Below are 18,977 nucleotides of genomic sequence, written 5' to 3' on the forward strand. Positions count from 1 at the left end.
CCTGGCTATACTGAGAGCACAAATACCTGGCTATACTTGTAGCACCTATGCCTAGCTATACTGGGAACACCTATACCTGGCTATACTGAGAGCACCTATACCTGGCTATACTTGTAGCACATATGCCTAGCTTTACTGGGAGCCCCTATGCCTGGCTATACTGGGAGCACCTATGCCTGCCCATACTGGGAGCACCTATGTCTGCCTATACTGGTAGCACCTATGCCTGACTATACTGGGAGCACCTATGCCTGCCTATACTGGGAACACCTATGCCTGCCTATACTGGGAGTACCTATGCCTGCCGATACTGGGAGCACCTATGCCTGGCTATACTTGCAGCACCTATGCCTGGCTATACTATAAGCACCTATGCCTGGCTATACTGGGAGCACTTATGCCTGCCTATACTGGGAGCACATATACCTGGCTATACTTGCAGCACCTATGCCTAGCTATACTGGGAACACCTATACCTGGCTATACTGAGAGCACCTATACCTGGCTATACTTGTAGCACATATGCCTAGCTTTACTGGGAGCCCCTATGCCTGGCTATACTGGGAGCACCTATGCCTGCCCATACTGGGAGCACCTATGTCTGCCTATACTGGGAGCACCTATGCCTGACTATACTGGGAGCACCTATGCCTGCCTATACTGGAAACACCTATGCCTGCCTATACTGGGAGTACCTATGCCTGCCGATACTGGGAGCACCTATGCCTGGCTATACTTGCAGCACCTATGCCTGGCTATACTATAAGCACCTATGCCTGGCTATACTGGGAGCACTTATGCCTGCCTATACTGGGAGCACATATACCTGGCTATACTTGCAGCACCTATGCCTAGCTATACTGGGAGCACCTATACCTGGCTATACTGGGAGCACCTATACCTGGCTATAATGGGAGCACCTTTGCCTGGCTATACTGGGAGCACCTATGCCTGGCTATACTGGAAGCACCTATGCCTGGCTATACTTGCAACACCTATACCTGGCTATACTGGAAGCACCTATACCTGGCTATACTGGGAGCACCTATACCTGGCTATACTGGGAGCACCTATACCTGGCTATACTGGGAGCACCTATACCTGGCTATACTGGGAGCACCTATGACTGGCTATACTGGGAGCACCTATGCCTGGCTATACTGGGAACACCTATACCTGGCTATACTGGGAGCACCTATGCCTGGCTATACTGGAAGCGCCTTTAGCTGGCTATACTGGGAGCACCTATGCCTGGCTATACTTGCAACACCTATACCTGGCTATACTGGAAGCATCTATACCTGGCTATACTGGGAGCACCTATGCCTGGCTATACTGGAAGCACCTATGCCTGGCTATACTGGAAGCACCTATGCCTGGCTATACTGGAAGCACCTATACCTGGCTATACTGGGAACACCTATGCCTGGCTATACTGGGAGCACCTATACCTGGCTATACTGGAAGCACCTATACCTGGCTATACTGAAAGCACCTATGCCTGCCTATACTGGGAGCACCTATGCCTGACTATACTGGGAGCACCTATGCATGCCTATAATGGGAACACCTATGCCTGCCTATACTGGGAGCACCTATGCCTGCCTATACTGGGAGCACCTATGCCTGGCTATACTTGCAGCACCTATGCCTGGCTATACTATAAGCACCTATGCCTGGCTATACTGGGAGCACTTATGCCTGCCTATACTGGGAGCACATATACCTGGCTATACTTGCAGCACCTATGCCTAGCTATACTGGGAGCACCTATACCTGGCTATACTAGGAGCACCTTTACCTGGCTATAATGGGAGCACCTACGCCTGGCTATACTGGGAGAACCTATGCCTGGCTATACTGGGAGCACCTATGCCTGGCTATACTTGCAACACCTATACCTGGCTATACTGGAAGCACCTATACCTGGCTATACTGGGAGCACCTATACCTGGCTATACTGGGAGCACCTATACCTGGCTATACTGGGAGCACCTATGACTGGCTATACTGGGAGCACCTATGCCTGGCTATACTGGGAACACCTATACCTGGCTATACTGGGAGCACCTATGCCTGGCTATACTGGAAGCGCCTATACTTGGGTATACTGGGAGCACCTATGCCTGGCTATACTTGCAACACCTATACCTGGCTATACTGGAAGCACCTATACCTGGCTATACTGGGAACACCTATACCTGGCTATACTGGGAGCACCTATGCCTGGCTATACTGGAAGCACCTATGCCTGGCTATACTGGAAGCACCTATACCTGGCTATACTGGGAACACCTATGCCTGGCTATACTGGGAGCACCTATGCCTGGCTATACTGGGAGCACCTATACCTGGCTATACTGGAAGCACCTATACCTGGCTATACTGGGAACACCTATACCTGGCTATACTGGGAACACCTATACCTGGCTATACTGGGAGCACATATGCCTGGCTATACTGGGAACACCTATGCCTGGCTATACTGGAAGCACCTATGCCTGGCTATACTGGAAGCACCTATACATGGCTATACTGGGAGCACCTATGCCTGGCTATACTGGGAACACCTATACCTGGCTATACTGGGAGCACCTATGCCTGGCTATACTGGGAACACCTATGCCTTGCTATTCTGGAAGCACCTATGCCTGGCTATACTGGAAGCACCTATGCCTGGCTATACTGGAAGCACCTATGCCTGGCTATACTGGAAGCACCTATGCCTGGCTATACTGGGAACACCTATGACTGGCTATACTGGGAACACCTATGCCTGGCTATACTGGAAGCGCCTATAGCTGGCTATACTGGAAGCACCTATGCCTGGCTATACTGGACGCACCTATGCCTGGTTATACTGGAAGCACCTATGCCTGGCTATACTGGAAGCACCTATGCCTGGCTATACTAAGAACACCTATGACTGGCTATACTGGGAACACCTATGCCTGGCTATACTGGAAGCGCCTATAGCTGGCTATACTGGAAGCACCTATGCCTGGCTATACTGGAAGCACCTATGCCTGGCTATACTGGAAGCACCTATGCCTGCCTATACTGGGAACACCTATACCTGGCTATACTGGGAGCACCTATACCTAGCAACCTATACTGCGGCCACCTATGCTTGACTAACCGATACCGGTGTACCTGGCTCCACGGGAAGATTTTTACAGAGAGTGATTATGTCACTCCCATAAAACATAACATACTGTATATCTGGAGAGTGGTGATGTCACTCCTGTAAAACATAACACACAGTATATCTGGAGAATGTTATATTTGTAAAATGAACCTTTGATCACAGCTGGCAGAATAGGTTAATGTGCTCTTAGGATACTGGCAGAGCGCAGAGAGACAGCATGAAAAGGCACAGCAGCCTATGAGCTCTCCCACTTCTCCCCCATCCCCATGGGTAATAAATAAAGCAAAATCTACATAATTCACTCTTTTATTTTTAGTGGGTCCCACCGAACTGTGCTGCAGTCTGCAGACAGACTAAAGAAAATGGAGATTTAGAAGGTAGATGCTATAATTTCTGTACATTACATGGCAGCATATCACAATGGCTATCAGCGGGAGCAAGCCCGCCGCTACCATAGGGGCAACCTGGGCAATTTCCCCAGGGCCCCCGAGCACTGCTGCCCCTGCCCCTACCGGTCTCTGATGGGTCATGTGCATAGCCCCCCCTCTCGCCAACAACCCCCCCCCCCCTGCACGCCACTCACCTCCACTCATCATGTGACGTCCCCCTGCAGGACAGGAAGTACGTCACTTGGATTACCGCGTTTCCCCATCCTATTTCTGTTGTTCCATACATGTGCACCGCCGCTATCAACATATTTAAAATCCCTGTGTTGCCCAGAGAGGTGAATTTTCTGCCAGGGGGAAGAGTTGGTGTCAGGGGGCCACCAGGTTATTTTGTCCCAAGTCCTTATTGTAGCTTAAACCAGCCCAGACCAGGTAAGGAATAGTAAAATAGGGATCAACAGAGGACATCAAACCCTGGAGATGGTAGACGGGTTTATGTGCAGGGATGTGTTCCCTAGGATGGTAGAACCAGAAAGGCCTCAGAGTAAATCCCAGGTTCATGAGCATGAAATGTTTGCTTGCTTGCCGACAGGCGTGGGTAGAGTACGGACCCTTTTGAACTTGGAGAAAAACTCAGCGCTAGTAAAAGGGTTTAGTACGGAATGCCTTTGCATGCAAACTATAATTTTGGAAGTGAATACACAAAAGGATGGGCATAGCTTCCCCTTGCTTGAGCAATAGATCCCTCTCTGAAAATATCTGATCACAGAGGGATCTGCTGCCCCATCTGCCAATGTATGGGCATCTTAAGTCTGTCTTGCAATGCCTTGCAAGAATCCAAATGGACCGTTGTGTGATGGCACATAAGATATTCAGTAAAATGTATAATATACTGTACATGGGACCCCAAGCACTCTATTGATATGGACTCCCCAAACCTACCAAGGACAGCTGCAGTGTCAGAGAGGTGTGAGAGTAAGGAATTACCACTATGCAATGCACATATAGAGGGGTTCATTGTCAGCATAGCATCAAGTAAAAGCTAATAAGATGAAGATGAAGGAGGGGCCCAGTGCAGCTGCAACCTCTGCATCACCTATTGCTACGCTACAGATATGACCTCAATTCACTAAGATCATGCTGGAGATAATAAGGCAAGAGACAACTTACCTCCACACAGTGGGCCATTTGCAATTCACTATTTCACCTGAGTTTTCGCCTAGGAGATAATTTTTCATCTTCAATTTAAAATAACTTTCCAGCACTTTTCAACTAAAAAAAGTACCAAAAAGTTTGTGAAAAGGTGCTATCAACATAATTCTGAGTATTTTCTTGCTTTCTGGTGGCTCAAAAGGCATTTTATTGACAAGCTTAAAAAGATCACCTAGGAGAAAACGCAGGAGAAAACATTAATTGCATATGGGCCGGTGAGAGAGTTATCTTATCTCTTCATTCCTTAAGTTACCTCCTCTGTAGTTAAGTTACCTCCTCTGTAGGTAAGTTACCTCCTCTGTAGGTATTTTCACATGCAGTTAATAGACAGCCTGTCTTTAACTCTGGAGTTATTTTAAGGATTGAAGAGTTAACTTACAGACAGAAGAGTTAACTTTAGGTTTGCCTGAGGTAAAATGTTTCCTGAATACGACATGCCTCGTCACCATGGTGATAACTCTAGAAACATTATTAAAGGCACGAGATAAGCGTAGTGAATTGAGGCCAATGGCCTCAATTCACTAAGATCATGCTGGAGATAATAAGGCAAGAGAAAACTTACCTCCACATAGTGAGAGAGTTATCTTATCTCTTCATTCCTTAAGTTACCTCTTCTGTAGTTAATTTACCTCCTCTGTAGTTATTTTCACACACAGTTAATTAACAGCCTGGCCCATATGCAATTCACTTTTTCTCCTTAGTTTTCTCCAAGTTGATATGTTTAAACTTGTCAATAAAATGCCTTTTAAGCCACCAGAAAGCAAGAAAATACTCAAAATAATTTTGATAGTGCTTTTTCACCTACTTTTTGGTACTTTTTTAGTTGAAAAGTGCTGGAAAGTTATTTTAAATTGAAGATTAAAAATTATTTCCTAGGAGAAAACTCGGATCAAAAAGTGATTTGCATATGGCCCCCTGTCTTTAACTTTAGAATTCTGGAGTTATTTTAAGGATTGAGGAGTTTACTTAAAGACAGAAGAGATTGGTTTGCTTGAGGTAAAATGTTTCCTGAATACTTCATGCCTCATCACCATGGTGATAACTCTAGTAACGTAACTAAACAGACACTGTAAAACCAAAAACGTCCCCTGGGGGGTACTCACCTCGGGAGGGGGAAGCCTCCAGATCCTAATGAGGCTTCCCCCATCCTCCTCTGTCCCATGGGAGTCTCGCTGCAGTCCTCCGAACAGCGGCCCAACAGACCCGACAGCCTGTTCAATATTTACCTTTCCAGGCTCCAGCGGGGGCACTGTTGCTGCTCTTCTGACGGAGATAGGCGGAAATAGTCGATCTCCGTCGGGTCCGGTCTATTGCACAGGCGACTTGCGCCTGTGCAGTAGAGCGGCACAACGGAGATCGGCTACTTCCGCCGATCTCCGTGGGAAGGAGAGGATACTGCGCCTGCGCTGGAGCCAAAAGGTAAATATTTACGTCGCCGCCGCTCCGGGAGGATTTTCGCCACCACCGTGGGACCAATGAGGACGGGGAAGCCTCAATAGGATCCGGAGGCTTCTCCCACCCGAGGTGAGTACCCCCTAGGGGAGTTTTTTTCGTTAGTTTTCTTTAAAGACAGGAGAGAAGCTTAGTAAATTGAGGCCATTGTATACCACTGCAGCCTGGATCTCTAGCAGCAAGTACAAAGCTGCCAGAAAGCAGGAGCGAGGACAGGTAGCTATGCTCTTCTTCTACGCTTCCAATGTGCGCTCTTGGGGGGGGGGGGGGCGAGAACTTACTAAGGCAAATTGGGGCATCGACATATTGGCAGGTCACTGCATTTAATTAATTTCTTTAGACCAGGGGTCTCAAACTCAATTTACCTGGGGGCCGCAGGAAGCAAAGTCAGGGATTTCACAAAAAAAGTCCTTTGTTGAAGTCTGAATGAAGATATGACAAAATCTAATTCTCTCCCTTGTGTCTGTTCTAATTGTAATTGGCTGCCTTAGCAGATAATTGTGCACACAGAACGTCTTCCACTCTTCCCATATAACTGTTATGATGGCATGTCATTTCCTCAATCAGCAGCTCCCGCCCCCACCCTCCCTCCCCTTGCATTGATTTTTATTTCAAAATCACATTCTCACTGAAGTAAACTATTTTGCCTATTTAACCTTATAGCTCGTTTCAGTGCTCCCATTACAAGTAATCCGCTGTGTCCCCGCCGCAAAACAAGGGCTGCAGAGCCCCCAAATCGCCCGGGGGGGCCATCCGCCGGCATTTCCTGGAAGGGGCAGAGCTTTCAGCTTCAGCTCTGCCCCTCCTGACGTCAATCGCGGCGCATCGCCGCCTCTACCCGCCCCTCTCACTCTTCCTTCACAGAGAGGGGCGGGGAGAGGCAGCGATGCGCCGCGATTGACGTCAGGAGGGGCAGAGCTGAAGCTGAAAGCTCTGCCCCTTCCAGGAAATGCCGGCGGATTGCCCCCGGGCGATTTGGGGGCTCTGCAGCCCTCGTTTAGCGGCGGGGACAGGGCGGATTACTTGGGAGCACTGAAGCGAACTATAAGGAAGCTTTTGCCGGCGCGGGCCTCAAAATATTGTATCGAGGGCCGCAAATGGCCCGCGGGCCGCAAGTTTGAGACCCCTGCTTTAGACAAAAGTGGGGGGGTGGGCATACGCGGGGATCAGCTTATTCTTGAGTATATATGGTAGTTTTTTTTTCTTTGTGATCACCAGGCAACTATGAGTATGACATTAAAATCTGGCACTCTGCAGCACGAGGTGGCTGTTTTGATGTCACTGTGACTCAGCATAAGATGAAAGTCTTTGTCTGGTTAGTCACCGTCGATGTGGGCCCATTACTGAGTTCCGTTCTCCGATTATTATTGTACTTTATTACATTATTTTCTCCTATGACTTCACTGATTTCTGTCCTGGTTATCAGACAAGCTAAGCGACACTCTGCGATAGCAGAATGACTTCTCATTGTGTTGAGAAGAACAACTTATGGGTTCAGCAGGTTTGCCATATAGATATGGCTATAGTTACATAAAGAATCCAATACATAAAGGGTCAACAAGTCCAGAATTTTTGTCATGGTTATAATGGGCTCTTGTTTTAGTAAGAAACACTCAAGTCAATACTAATTGCTGTGCCATAAATGATCATAAATGTGCTGATAAGTTGTGTTTGCAATCAAGTGGCTTAAAAAAAAAAGTTGGATGTAGTCCAGCGTCCGCCTCTCTCTGTCAGTATATCAACCCCGAGTGCAGTGCTAGGGTTCTGTCGCATCCCAGCCGTGCAACCAACAACAAGCAGCACCTCATCCAATCCTCGCCATGTCGCTCCAGACAGACCTCATCCATCTCTTCAAGGAAATCCCCTTCACAACTCGCTCCTCTGCTGAGCTTCTGAAGTCTCTGGATTTCTTCCAGGCCAGAGAAGATGACATCCTCCTTGTCTCCTATCCCAAATCTGGTACTTACTATGACCGATCGCTTTTTTTTTCTTTTACATGTTTTAGAGATGTCCTTTCTGTATGAGTTATCTTCTGACCTGATATTGCACAAATGAATAGGGTAGAATTTTCAAACTGGAGTAAGTTTGATTTGGCCAAAACAATTTGTGTGCGTGTTGGTTTTCACAAGACTCAACATTAGCAGAAGAGTCTGATTCCTTGTATTTATGCTGTCTTTTTCCCAAACTCCCTTGCAGAGCTGGCCACCTACATAAGCTTAAAGTGAAGGTCCAAGCTAAAAAAAAAAGCTCCACTTACCTGGGGCTTCCTCCAGCCCCTGGCAGTCGTACTGTGCCTTCGCCGCAGCTCCGGTGGCTCCCGGTCTTTCCCGCTTCAGAAGCCGACCTCGCCAGGTCGGGTTTCGGGTCGGCTTCTTCTGTGCTCCACCGCGCGGGTCACGTGGTCCGGGCGACGTCATCAGGATTATACTGCACCTGCGCAGTACAATCATGATGACGTCGGCCCGACCACGCGACTCGCGCCGTGGAGTGCACAAGAAGCTGACCTGGAAGCTGACCCTGACCCGAAAGCCGACCTGGCAAGGTCGGCTTCTGCAGCGAAGGACACCGGGAGCCATCGGAGCTGCGGCGAGGGCACAGAACGACTGCTGAGGGCTGGAGAAAGCCCCAGGTAAGTGGAGTTTTTTTTTTCCTGCTTGGATGTTTCCTTTATTTTCTATTGTGCAAAAAGCACTTTCTGCAAAACCTCCACAATCACCACCCCCTTGCTAGTCAGGCTCACTCAGTCTAGTTCCAAAAACAACTTATTTTCACAATTGAAAAGACTCAAATTGCAATTTGAATCTTTTTTTCGAATGTGAAAATAAAAGTTGTTTTTGGAATTAGACTGAGTCTGACTAGCGGGAGATATGTCCATTACTAGTTTGCTACCTCCTTTTTAATCTGCTTTTTAGTGTATTTTATCCTTTGCTGGCGCCTCTGTTAAGTGTAATCGTAAACGCTCAGTGCTTTTTGAAGTGATTTTTCTAGGCGATTCTAGGCATGTGCCTAGCAATTTTCTAAGTATGCCTAGCGATTTTTAGAGAGTTTTGGTGTAGCGTTTATTTTTTTGTTGCAGTAGAGCTGAAACTGGACAGCTTCTGTAACAAAAACGCTTGGAAAATCGCTCTGTTCTAGTACTTTTCATAGCGATTTTCCACTTTCGTATACTTAACATTGAGGCTGAATCGCCTCAGAAATCAGCAAAAATGCTGCAGGAACCGCGTTTGCGTTTGGGAGAAAATCACATCGCTTTGGTGTGATCCATCCCATTCAAATATGTTTGCCAAGCGCTTTTCAAAGTGATGGCATTTTTTAAAAGTGCTCAGAAGCGCTCTTGGTGTGCACCAGCCCTGATTGTGACTTTGATACTAGGGGGCATAAGTACAAGGGGAGCAGCCCCTGTCTGTGACCACAGGGGAGCCCAGAGCTGTAAAGGTAGCCATACACTGATCGATTTGGATCGACCAACAGATAGATCACTCTCTGATCGAATCTGATCAGAGAGGGATCGTATGGCTGCCTTTACTGCAAACAGCTTGTGAATCGATTTCAGCATAAAACCGATCACCATTTGTGAAGCTGCCGCTGCCGCCCCCCATGCATGCATTACCTGATCCGGCCGGCGCGAGTCCCCCGGTCTCCGCTGTTGTCTTCTTCTCCGTGCTCGGCTCCAGGGCTGCATCTTCACTTCCAGTCCGGGGAAGTTTAAACAGTAGAGAGCGCTCTACTGTTTACACTTCCTGCCAGGACAGGAAGAAGTGAAGCCTGCCGGACCCGGAGCCCAGCAAAGAAGGAGCAGCGGTGACAGCTGGGACATGCGCCAGCGGAACAGGTAATGTATTGCCGCTGTATTGCGTCGGTCGTCGGACATTCGAACGGCGCTATTGACGCACTCCCGACCCACCAGCGATCGAGCGCAATCTTCCGCATGGACAAGATCGACAGGAACGATCGATTTCGGTCGGAAATTGATCGTTCGGTCAACATTTGCGCAACGATTTCACAGCAGATTGGATCACAGTGATCGAATCTGCTGTATATTGGCGGGAACTACTACTTCACTCCCTCTGATAAAGTGGTCCATGCTTTAGAACGGGTGTTTTTGTGGATATAAAAGTTAGATGTCCACACTTGTTTTATGACTCTTGCAAGATGGGCCACCAGGCGGTGAGGATCACCAGGAGTAATAAATAACAAACAACTTCCAAATATTGTACTGAGGGGAAAGACATATAATATATAAATCCTAAGGACAGCCTTGTGCAGTACAGAGATATAAATGTTTGCTCAAGTACACTGCCTGTTGCTAATTGAGCAAACATTTTCTATCTCTGTTCTGCACAGGGCTGTCCTTAGGACCCTATATATTATAGGTCACCAGGAGTAGGCAGAAGTAAAGGAAGGTGTGAACATTAGGGGCTCCATTAAATTTTGGGTGGGGGCCCAATGATTTGTAGTTAATTATACCCCTATTTGATACCTATAAAATTCAAAAGAAGGTTTTATGAAAACTATTGCAAAACAAAATTGCAACTTTGGCAACTTCACACTTCTCAAGTGCTGTAAATTCTGAAAAAAACCCTATAACAATTACTTGGTGACTAGTGGGTGTCTAATGCCCCCCCCCCTCCCCTATACAGTTCCCTTGTGTCTAATGGCCCCACATCCTCCCCTATACAGTGCCCTGGTGTCTAGTGGTCTCCTTCTCACTCCTATACAGTTTCCTGGTGTCAAGTAACCCCCTCCCTCCTCTATACAGTTCCCTGATGTCTAGTGGCCCCACTCCCTTCCCATTACAGTTCCCTGGTGTCTAATGGCCCCCTCCCTCCCCTATACAGTTCCCTGGTGTCTAATGGCCCCCTCCCTCCCCTATACAGTTCCCTGGTGTCTAATGGCCCCACTCCCTTCCCATTACAGTTCCCTGGTGTCTAGTGGTCTCCCTCTCACTCCTATACAGTTCCCTGGTGTCTAGCTGCTCCACTACTTCCCCTATACAGTTGCTGGGTGTCTAGTGGTACCCCTTACCTTTCATAAACAGATCCCTGGTGTCCGATGACCCCTTCCCTTCCCCTATACAGTTCCCTGGTATCTAGTGCTTTCCCCCTCTCTCCCCATATGGATTCCCTGGTGATCTACGGCTTCTCCTCCAATATAGCTTCCCTGGCGGTCTAGAGTGGACGGAACATAATCCAAAGTAGGGAAAGCCAGAGTTTGACATATAAATCTTAGTGCGTCAAGTTCTGTATGAATTCTATGAGGAGTCTCAGAGCAGCCAGAAGCACCAAAGCAAAATATTTGCACCAAGACCATATGGTTCCTGTAGACATGCGCAGCAAGGCATTAAGCTGTGTACACACAAAAAAAATTGATTGTACTGGTAGGCCATATACCACATGGACATGTGTCCCCCAAATTCAGTTCTGTCTGTTTCAGTAATTGTCCACTGTGGAAAATCCAACCTGAACCCTAAGCTGGCCTCATATTAGATCGCCCCAGGTGTATTGATAGTCTGTCCATCACCTGATGATGGTCTCCCCCTCTGCTGATGAAACACCACAGAGTATAAGCGTATATTAATTAATGGAATCATTTAGGAGGGAGGCTGCCTCATTGTTCCTCATGGGCGGGGCAGAGATGCAAATTACTGCTCCAAAGGAGGGAATTCACACCACGGGGGGCTCTAAGGGATATAACCAGCCAGGGTGGGGCTGAAATACGGCTTGTGGATAGAGCTGCTGGAATCACGGTGGATATTTACTTTACCAATTAATAATTATCTGTTCTTCTGCTTTCTAGGCACTCACTGGCTGGCTGAGATCATGAAGCTTCTCTTTCCCTCCAAAGTCACCCTCACCTCCCCCATCGAATTCGGAGATGTCTCCAGACTGGAAGAGCTTGACAACATCTCAAGTCGGAGGATCATCCCGACTCACCTCAACTATCATATGCTGCCCGACAGCTTCAAAGCCAAGAAATGCAAGGTGAGCCCCATACCAACCTGCTGGAAAAAAAAAAAAAAAAAGATTGACTATCCTATATGTAACATGTGCCCCCTACTGGCTGCAGGCAGTAGTGTCATAAGCTTGTACTTTCATCATGAAAAATGTTCAGGGGTGAGGAGCAGCCAATGCGGACTAAAGGATGCATACACACATCACATTTTGATTGGCCAATCACTGACCAATTTTACCACCTCCTTGTCGTATGGGAGCCAACAGATGTTGAATACTTCGAACAAATTGTGTAGATAAGATCTTGTACTACATGGTAAAAGTGGTAAAATTGGCTAATCAAAATTGGATGTGTATGCACCCTTAGGGTTGTGTACATGCAGGGGCAGTTCTTACATGAAGCAATGTGAATCACATGCTTCAGGGCGCCAACAATTAGTGGGCAGCAAGAGGCAGCTCCCCTCCCCCCAAATATTCCCCCTTCTCACACTCCCCGTCTCTCTCTCTAGATGCACGGCCCGGCCTCACTCACCTGCAGTGATGGGATCTCCATCCTCCCGTCCAGTGTCCTGTATCCATGGCTACAGCGGTGCCTCATGTGACCTGACATGACGTACTTCCGGGTCACTTGAGGTGCCACTGTAGTCAGAGAGGAAGCAGGACTTTACATGTGGCTGGTGATCCCATCGCTTATCTGCTGAGACTGGGTGAGTGATGCGGCGCCAGTGCAGCTGGCATCCTGGGGATCAGATGGTGCAGCCAGCAGGGAAGAGATGCTGTCTTGGAGGAAGCAGAGGGAGGTAAGCATAGTGCCAGTACCTGCAATGCACAGCCCAATGTATCTCTCCTCTCCCGTTGGGGAAAGAATGGGGCGTCCTCACAATGTATGGCAAAAAGTCTAGAAACAGCCCTGTGCACGAGTCCAGAATGCAGATATTCCTGGTTTTAACACTGACGTGAGCTTAGCGATGGTCACACTGGCACAGATCAGCAATAAATAAAGCTTATATTATATTTAATAACTACAAGACAGCCCAGATGAATTATTATTTTGGTGTATTTATATAGCACTGATAACTTCTGCAGTGCTTTACAGAGTATATAGTTATGTCACTAAGTCTCAGAGAAGCTCCCTACTAGTCAGTCACTGATTTATGTTCCGATTGTAGTCTAAAGCCTTGCACACGCGTATGAGGCATGCCGCCCGCCAGGGATGTGGATTTAATCAAGTGACATTGCAGGGCCGACACAGTACAGATACATTGCTAGCCTGCAGGCTAGTTCCCTGTCCTGTTGGTATGCAGGGGAGGAAGGGGGCTGATAGAGTGGCACACTAAGAACGTCACATGGTGGGAGTGGGGAGAACAATGGCCTCAGCCAAATCAATCTGCTGGGCTGATCATAGACCAGGGTCAGGGGCTGCTGTACACATGCTGGATTCTCGAGCAGAGGTAATCGTCCACCTCGCCAGAGCTTCATCTAGCACAGGCATGTCCAAAGTTCGGCCCAGGGGCCAAACAGAGATTTAATGGTGACCTTTCAGTCTAGCTTTGCAGACCACTAAGATTCTCCAACTTTAGTAAATGACTCCCATTGGGCTTGATTCACAAAGCAGTGCTAACTGTTAGCACGCTTGTGAAAAGCCCCTTATCACGCATAAAAATCCTTTGCGCGCGCTAATTAGTGTTCACGCGCAAAGGCCGGTGCGCGTGAAACGTCACATCGGGTGCGACAAAACGGCGCATTGGATGCGCTCTAAATGGCGCATGGGTGCGACGTTTAGGGCACACCTAATTTGCCGTTATAGGCGCATCGGGTGCGCCGTGTTTCGTCGCACCTGATGCAATGTTTCGCACGCACCGGCCTTTGCACGCGCAAAGTTTTGCGCATGGTACTTTGATCTGATTCAGCTTGATGCGTGCTAACTACTTAGCACCCTAGTTAGCACGTCCAAAGCCTTTAGGCGTGCTAACTTGGTTAGCACCAGTTAGTGAATCAGGCCCCTTGTATCTAGATTATAAATATATCTTGAGCTCACAAATATAATTTCTGATGTGTGTAACTCATTCCACTGTGATGTTCCCTGTAGGTCATCTACATTATCCGCAACCCAAAGGACACAGCTGTCTCTCTATTCCACTACTACAAGGATAACCCCAACCTGCCCACCATCGACTCCTGGAACAACTTCTTTGATATGTACCTACGTGGACAAGGTAATCCTCCATCACTCTTAGTACCGTACACCCTAGAGTGTGTGGTCTGATGTCTTTGTAGGGGGCCCCCCAGAGTACAAGCAAGGCACGCCCCTGCTTGGGGCCTTACTTTAGAGGGAGCCTCGCTGTCCCTGGTGGGCCTCAAGCTGGGCTTCCCTGTGCTGTCCATGGTCCCTGACCCCCTCTATTGTACCCACAAGGGCCTTGATTCTGTGTTGAATCTTGCCGCTCTCCTACCAGCAGCTTAGCATCCTGTCACCATGGCTAATTCCAGACGGAGCTTCTCATGACCTCAGAGGTGCCGGAAATAAGTAACCATGGTGACCGCAGCTAAGCAACCAGCAAGAGAGTGTTGAGATTCGGTGCTGGTTCAGGGCCATGTGAGTACGCCAGAAGGGGCTGGGGACACAGGAACTCAGGGAGGTGAATTAAGGTCACATAGAAGGAAAAAAAAGGAAAAATGACACAGAGGGGGACAAGAGGTGACACAGGAACAAGAGGTAACATGGGGTGGGGGGGGGGGGGGGGGGGTTGGGGTCTGGTGCAATCCGTTCTCACTAGGCTAGTCGCCGTAACCGCGTCACCCGTTTCGCCCACATCCCGTCACTGCCGTGATGTCATACTCAATCGTCCCACAGTTCATCACCACGGCTCGGTCCCTGCAGAACAGCCCAGTGGCTGGGGGATCTCCATTTAGCTGCAAAAGACCAATGGCAATCCTCAGCAACAGGGAGAATGGATTGAACGGCCGGCAGTATTTGTTGCATGCAGATGCACAACGGATGGTACGTATCCGCATCACGTATGCCCTTACCATTTCCGTTCTGCATCTGCTTCAATGTGAACCGAGCCTAAATCAGGTAAGGTGTTTCCACAAGATTTTCCCAGCGTCAGGACCATATCATGTTAGATTATCCATAGCAAGTTAGATTGTCCATACCTCCCAACTTTTTCAGATAAGAAAGTGGGACACTTTAAGACACACCCCTAATCACAACCATAGTAACGGATACCAGAAAGAATTCAGACGCAAAAGACAAAGTTTTAAAATTCAGGCCACACTGGTCCTATCTGTCGTTATTAGTTCTCCTTCATTTTAAAATAAGAAATTTATCAACTTACAGAAGGAGTTCTGAGTCCATAAAATACAATTTTCCGTAGAAAAATACTTATATTTACACAGATCTATACATCAGTCCTGGAAGAGGGAACAATGAGGAAGAAAGAGGGACAGTGGGAATTAGTTCCCAAAGACGGACTGTCCCTCTGAAAAAGAGTTCCACCCTATAAAAAGCTGAGGGAAAAAGGATAAGCATATTTATATAAACAGGTTCCTGGCAGGAAGAGGGGCAATATACTGTAGATAGGATTGTAGATTTTTCTAAATGTTTTTCAAAATCTTGTCAGTGGTTACTGTGACTTCATCATTCCTATGTAATAATCTTCCTTTGTGTATTTATTACAGTTGTGTGCGGATCCTGGTGTGACCACATTCTGAGCTGGGAGGAGAATCGTAATGAAATGGGACCCCTCTTCCTCTTCTATGAGTCCATGAAGAAGGTATGACTGCTGGTTCTGCTAGAACAGGGGTGTCAAACTCAAATACAAAGTGGGCCGAAATTCAGCTCTGGGACCAAACTCAGTCTAGTGGCCACCGTCTCCTTTTTTTTACATTTCCCTAGTGTCTACCAACACCTTCCATTCCCTATAGAGTTCCCTGGTGTCTAGCGTCACCCTCCTTCCCCTATATGGTTCCCTGGTGTCTAGTAGCCCTCCTCTATACAGTTTACTGGTGTTTAGTGGTCCTCCTTTCCTCATCTATACAGTTCCCTGGTCCTCCTTCCCTCATCTATACAGTTCCCTGATGTTTAATGGTTCTCCCTCCCCTTCACAGTTTCCTGATGTCTAGTTGCCCCCTCCCTCTCCTATACAGTTCCCTGGTATCTAGTGCTTTCCCCCACCTATTATGGCTTCCCTGGTGATCTAGACTTACCCTCCAATATAGCTTCTCTGGTGGTCTAGAGTGGGCCAAACATAATGCAAAGTGGGGAAACTACCTGAAGGCCAAAGCTGATGGCTCCAAGGGTCAGATCTGACCCCCAGATCGGACTTTGACATGTATGTGCTAGAGGGTCTCTCCACCCAATATGATATGCAGGACAGAGAACGCAGGAAAGCAGAGAACTTGCCACCAAAGCCCCCAAGAGATAGAAGAAACCATTGGGAGGTTTATCTCTCCAAAAGCAAAATCAGTTTAGGAGTGGATTAACTCTTTAAAGCAATGTCATTTTATTCCTCTACTCAGGATCCCATCACGGCTGTGAGGAAGATCAGCACTTATCTGGGCATAAACATCAACGACAATGAGATTCAAGAGATCTGCAAGAAAACCTCCTTCTCTGAGATGAAGAACAACGTGGAGACTGATAAGAACAGTGATCCCAATCACACTGTCTGCTCGCTGACCGCCAATCGCAAACTCATCTTCCGGAAAGGTGAGAAAGCCCCACCCCATCCTCTGATCTTTTGGCAAATGGCAATAGGAGGAAAGGGTATACTCACCTTCTCCCTGGCAGTACCGCCCATGCCTTAACTATATCCCTCTCCACGGACAGTTGGTATGTCCTGTGGGCAAATCATGCAACAATATCCAGGCACCGCTCTGCTCTCCCCTATAGTGAATGAAACTCTACCTGGGGCTAGAGAGATCAGCAGTGATCTGTACGCAGGAGAGTGCAGCCATCAGTGTGCTTAATTTGAATGGTCCATTGTTGTAGCATTATGAAATTTTTTCATGCAAATTTGCCCTATTATTTTCACTTCAACAATAGTGAAATTTTTCTTAATATTTAGCAATCACCATTACACGGAATTACAATTTAAAAATTGAATTGATTTCACATAATCATTAATAAATTTTACGTTACGCGGAATTATAAACAATTGTTTAAGTAAATAAATACTTACATGCAAACCAACATAGTTAGAGAGAATAATGGGAGCAAGTAAAAAAACGGTTTTCAAAAACCTTGTAGTTTTTGAGAAAATCGATTTTTAAAAAACGGGGCCCTAGTCATAAGGTGCTAGATGTTTGCTTGTACACCAGAGGAAAGCTGGTAATGTAATATTTGAATTCTCTCCTTTGCAGGAGCGGTTGGGGACTGGAAATCTTATTTCACCAGTAAACAGAACAAGCTGTTCGATGAGCTCTACAACACAAGGATGGAAGCCAACATCCTGGCCAAGCACATTCACTTTGAGGACTGAGCACGCTGCTTACTGATTGGACTGTACGATAGCCTTCTCCATTACTTCACTGGTTGGGAGGTCTGGACATGCTGCAAAACTTAATAGGTCAAATGCATAAACGCTTTAGGGATGCCTCCACTGCAGAGGATTATATAGGGATGCATTGTGAGATCATGTGACAGCTGGCCTGCGAGGTCATGTGACAGCTGGCCTGCGAGGTTAGAACTGTGTGTGCCATATGTAGTATGCTAATACTGGGTAGTGATAGTCATGTTTAGGAGTATTCAAGGAGAAGCATGTGATCAGTTTGGTCAGGTGACCAGTATGCAAGTATGATTTGCTAGTCATGATCATATGCTAAAGCAGGATATGATCACAGCAAATCAGAGCTTTCCAAATCTACCGGAAGATCAAACAAATCACATGCTTCTCCATGATTTCTCCTAGACATGACCATCACTATAGCTGGGATGACAGAACACTGAATATCCAAAGCACACCGGCCCTTATACTATTAGTAAAGTCATCTAATGTGGCAATAATACAGCACTAATCAATGTGCTACAGGAAATACACCCTTAGGTCTGGAACCCACTAGAGTTTTGGGAGCCCTTTCAATCGCTATTGATTTCCCTAAACGTTCTGCCAATGTAAATGGATGGTACAGATTCCACTAGAGCGATTGCGATTAAGGAAAATCACAAGACAAGCAGCATTTTGGGAGCGTTTCCATTCTAACGAATTGTATAGGAGCAGAGAAATCACTCCCAAAAACGCATTCACAAATTACTAGCGATTGGGATAGCGTTTTGCGCTTTCTAGTGGGTTCCAGGCCTCAGGCTGATTTATAAAGAAGACAACAGTAGTGATCAGCAAACCTAGTTTGTATATAGGACACCTTGGCCCTTATTTAATTCACTTCTTTTAAGGCTCTTACACGCGACCAACCCCACGGCAAACAGTTTACACAACTTGTGTTCTCCACGCACCAACTAAATGACCACCTCATTTACATACTGCGTGCGCAAGTGAAGTGACGGACTGCATGACATGGCTGCATTTAAAACAAGCGCATGTCACTCAAATGACTTGTACACACGAGGCCAACTGCAAAATATCAGCCCAACAGTCGGGTGAATTTATCCACTGGATGGATCTGGTAAACTGCCTGTGATCAGTCGCTCGTCTAGTCATTTGCCACCCGTACACATGCCTGATTGTCATCTGATTTTGGTCTGTTGGAGGACAAATCAGGCGGTTTTGGTTGAGCGTGTGCACAGACCTTAAAGGACAACTGTAGTGAGAGGTATATCCTAACAGGATTGTGAAGTAAAAACAGTGATTAAAAGGGATACTGTAGGGG

At 47.1% G+C, this 18,977-nt stretch overlaps 1 protein-coding gene and 1 long non-coding RNA gene across 2 annotated transcripts; one reads left to right on the plus strand and one right to left on the minus strand.

Moving 5' to 3' along the window:
- Positions 1-7,872: 7,872 nt before the first annotated feature.
- Positions 7,873-14,663, minus strand: LOC137561695 (uncharacterized). Its single transcript, XR_011030087.1, has 3 exons — positions 14,603-14,663; positions 12,003-12,199; positions 7,873-8,235 (listed from the first exon to the last, which is right to left on the minus strand). It is a non-coding gene; the product is annotated as an uncharacterized lncRNA (long non-coding RNA).
- LOC137561694 (sulfotransferase 6B1-like) lies at positions 8,019-17,956 on the plus strand. Its single transcript, XM_068273036.1, has 6 exons — positions 8,019-8,157; positions 11,995-12,179; positions 14,239-14,365; positions 15,831-15,925; positions 16,671-16,860; positions 17,514-17,956. The coding sequence occupies exons 1-6, from the start codon at positions 8,019-8,021 to the stop codon at positions 17,630-17,632; spliced, it is 855 nt and encodes a 284-aa protein (XP_068129137.1). The 3' UTR covers positions 17,633-17,956.
- The last annotated feature ends 1,021 nt before the right edge of the window (positions 17,957-18,977 follow it).

This window comes from Hyperolius riggenbachi, chromosome 3 (assembly GCF_040937935.1).
Source record: "Hyperolius riggenbachi isolate aHypRig1 chromosome 3, aHypRig1.pri, whole genome shotgun sequence".
Classification (NCBI taxonomy): Eukaryota; Metazoa; Chordata; class Amphibia; order Anura; family Hyperoliidae; genus Hyperolius; species Hyperolius riggenbachi.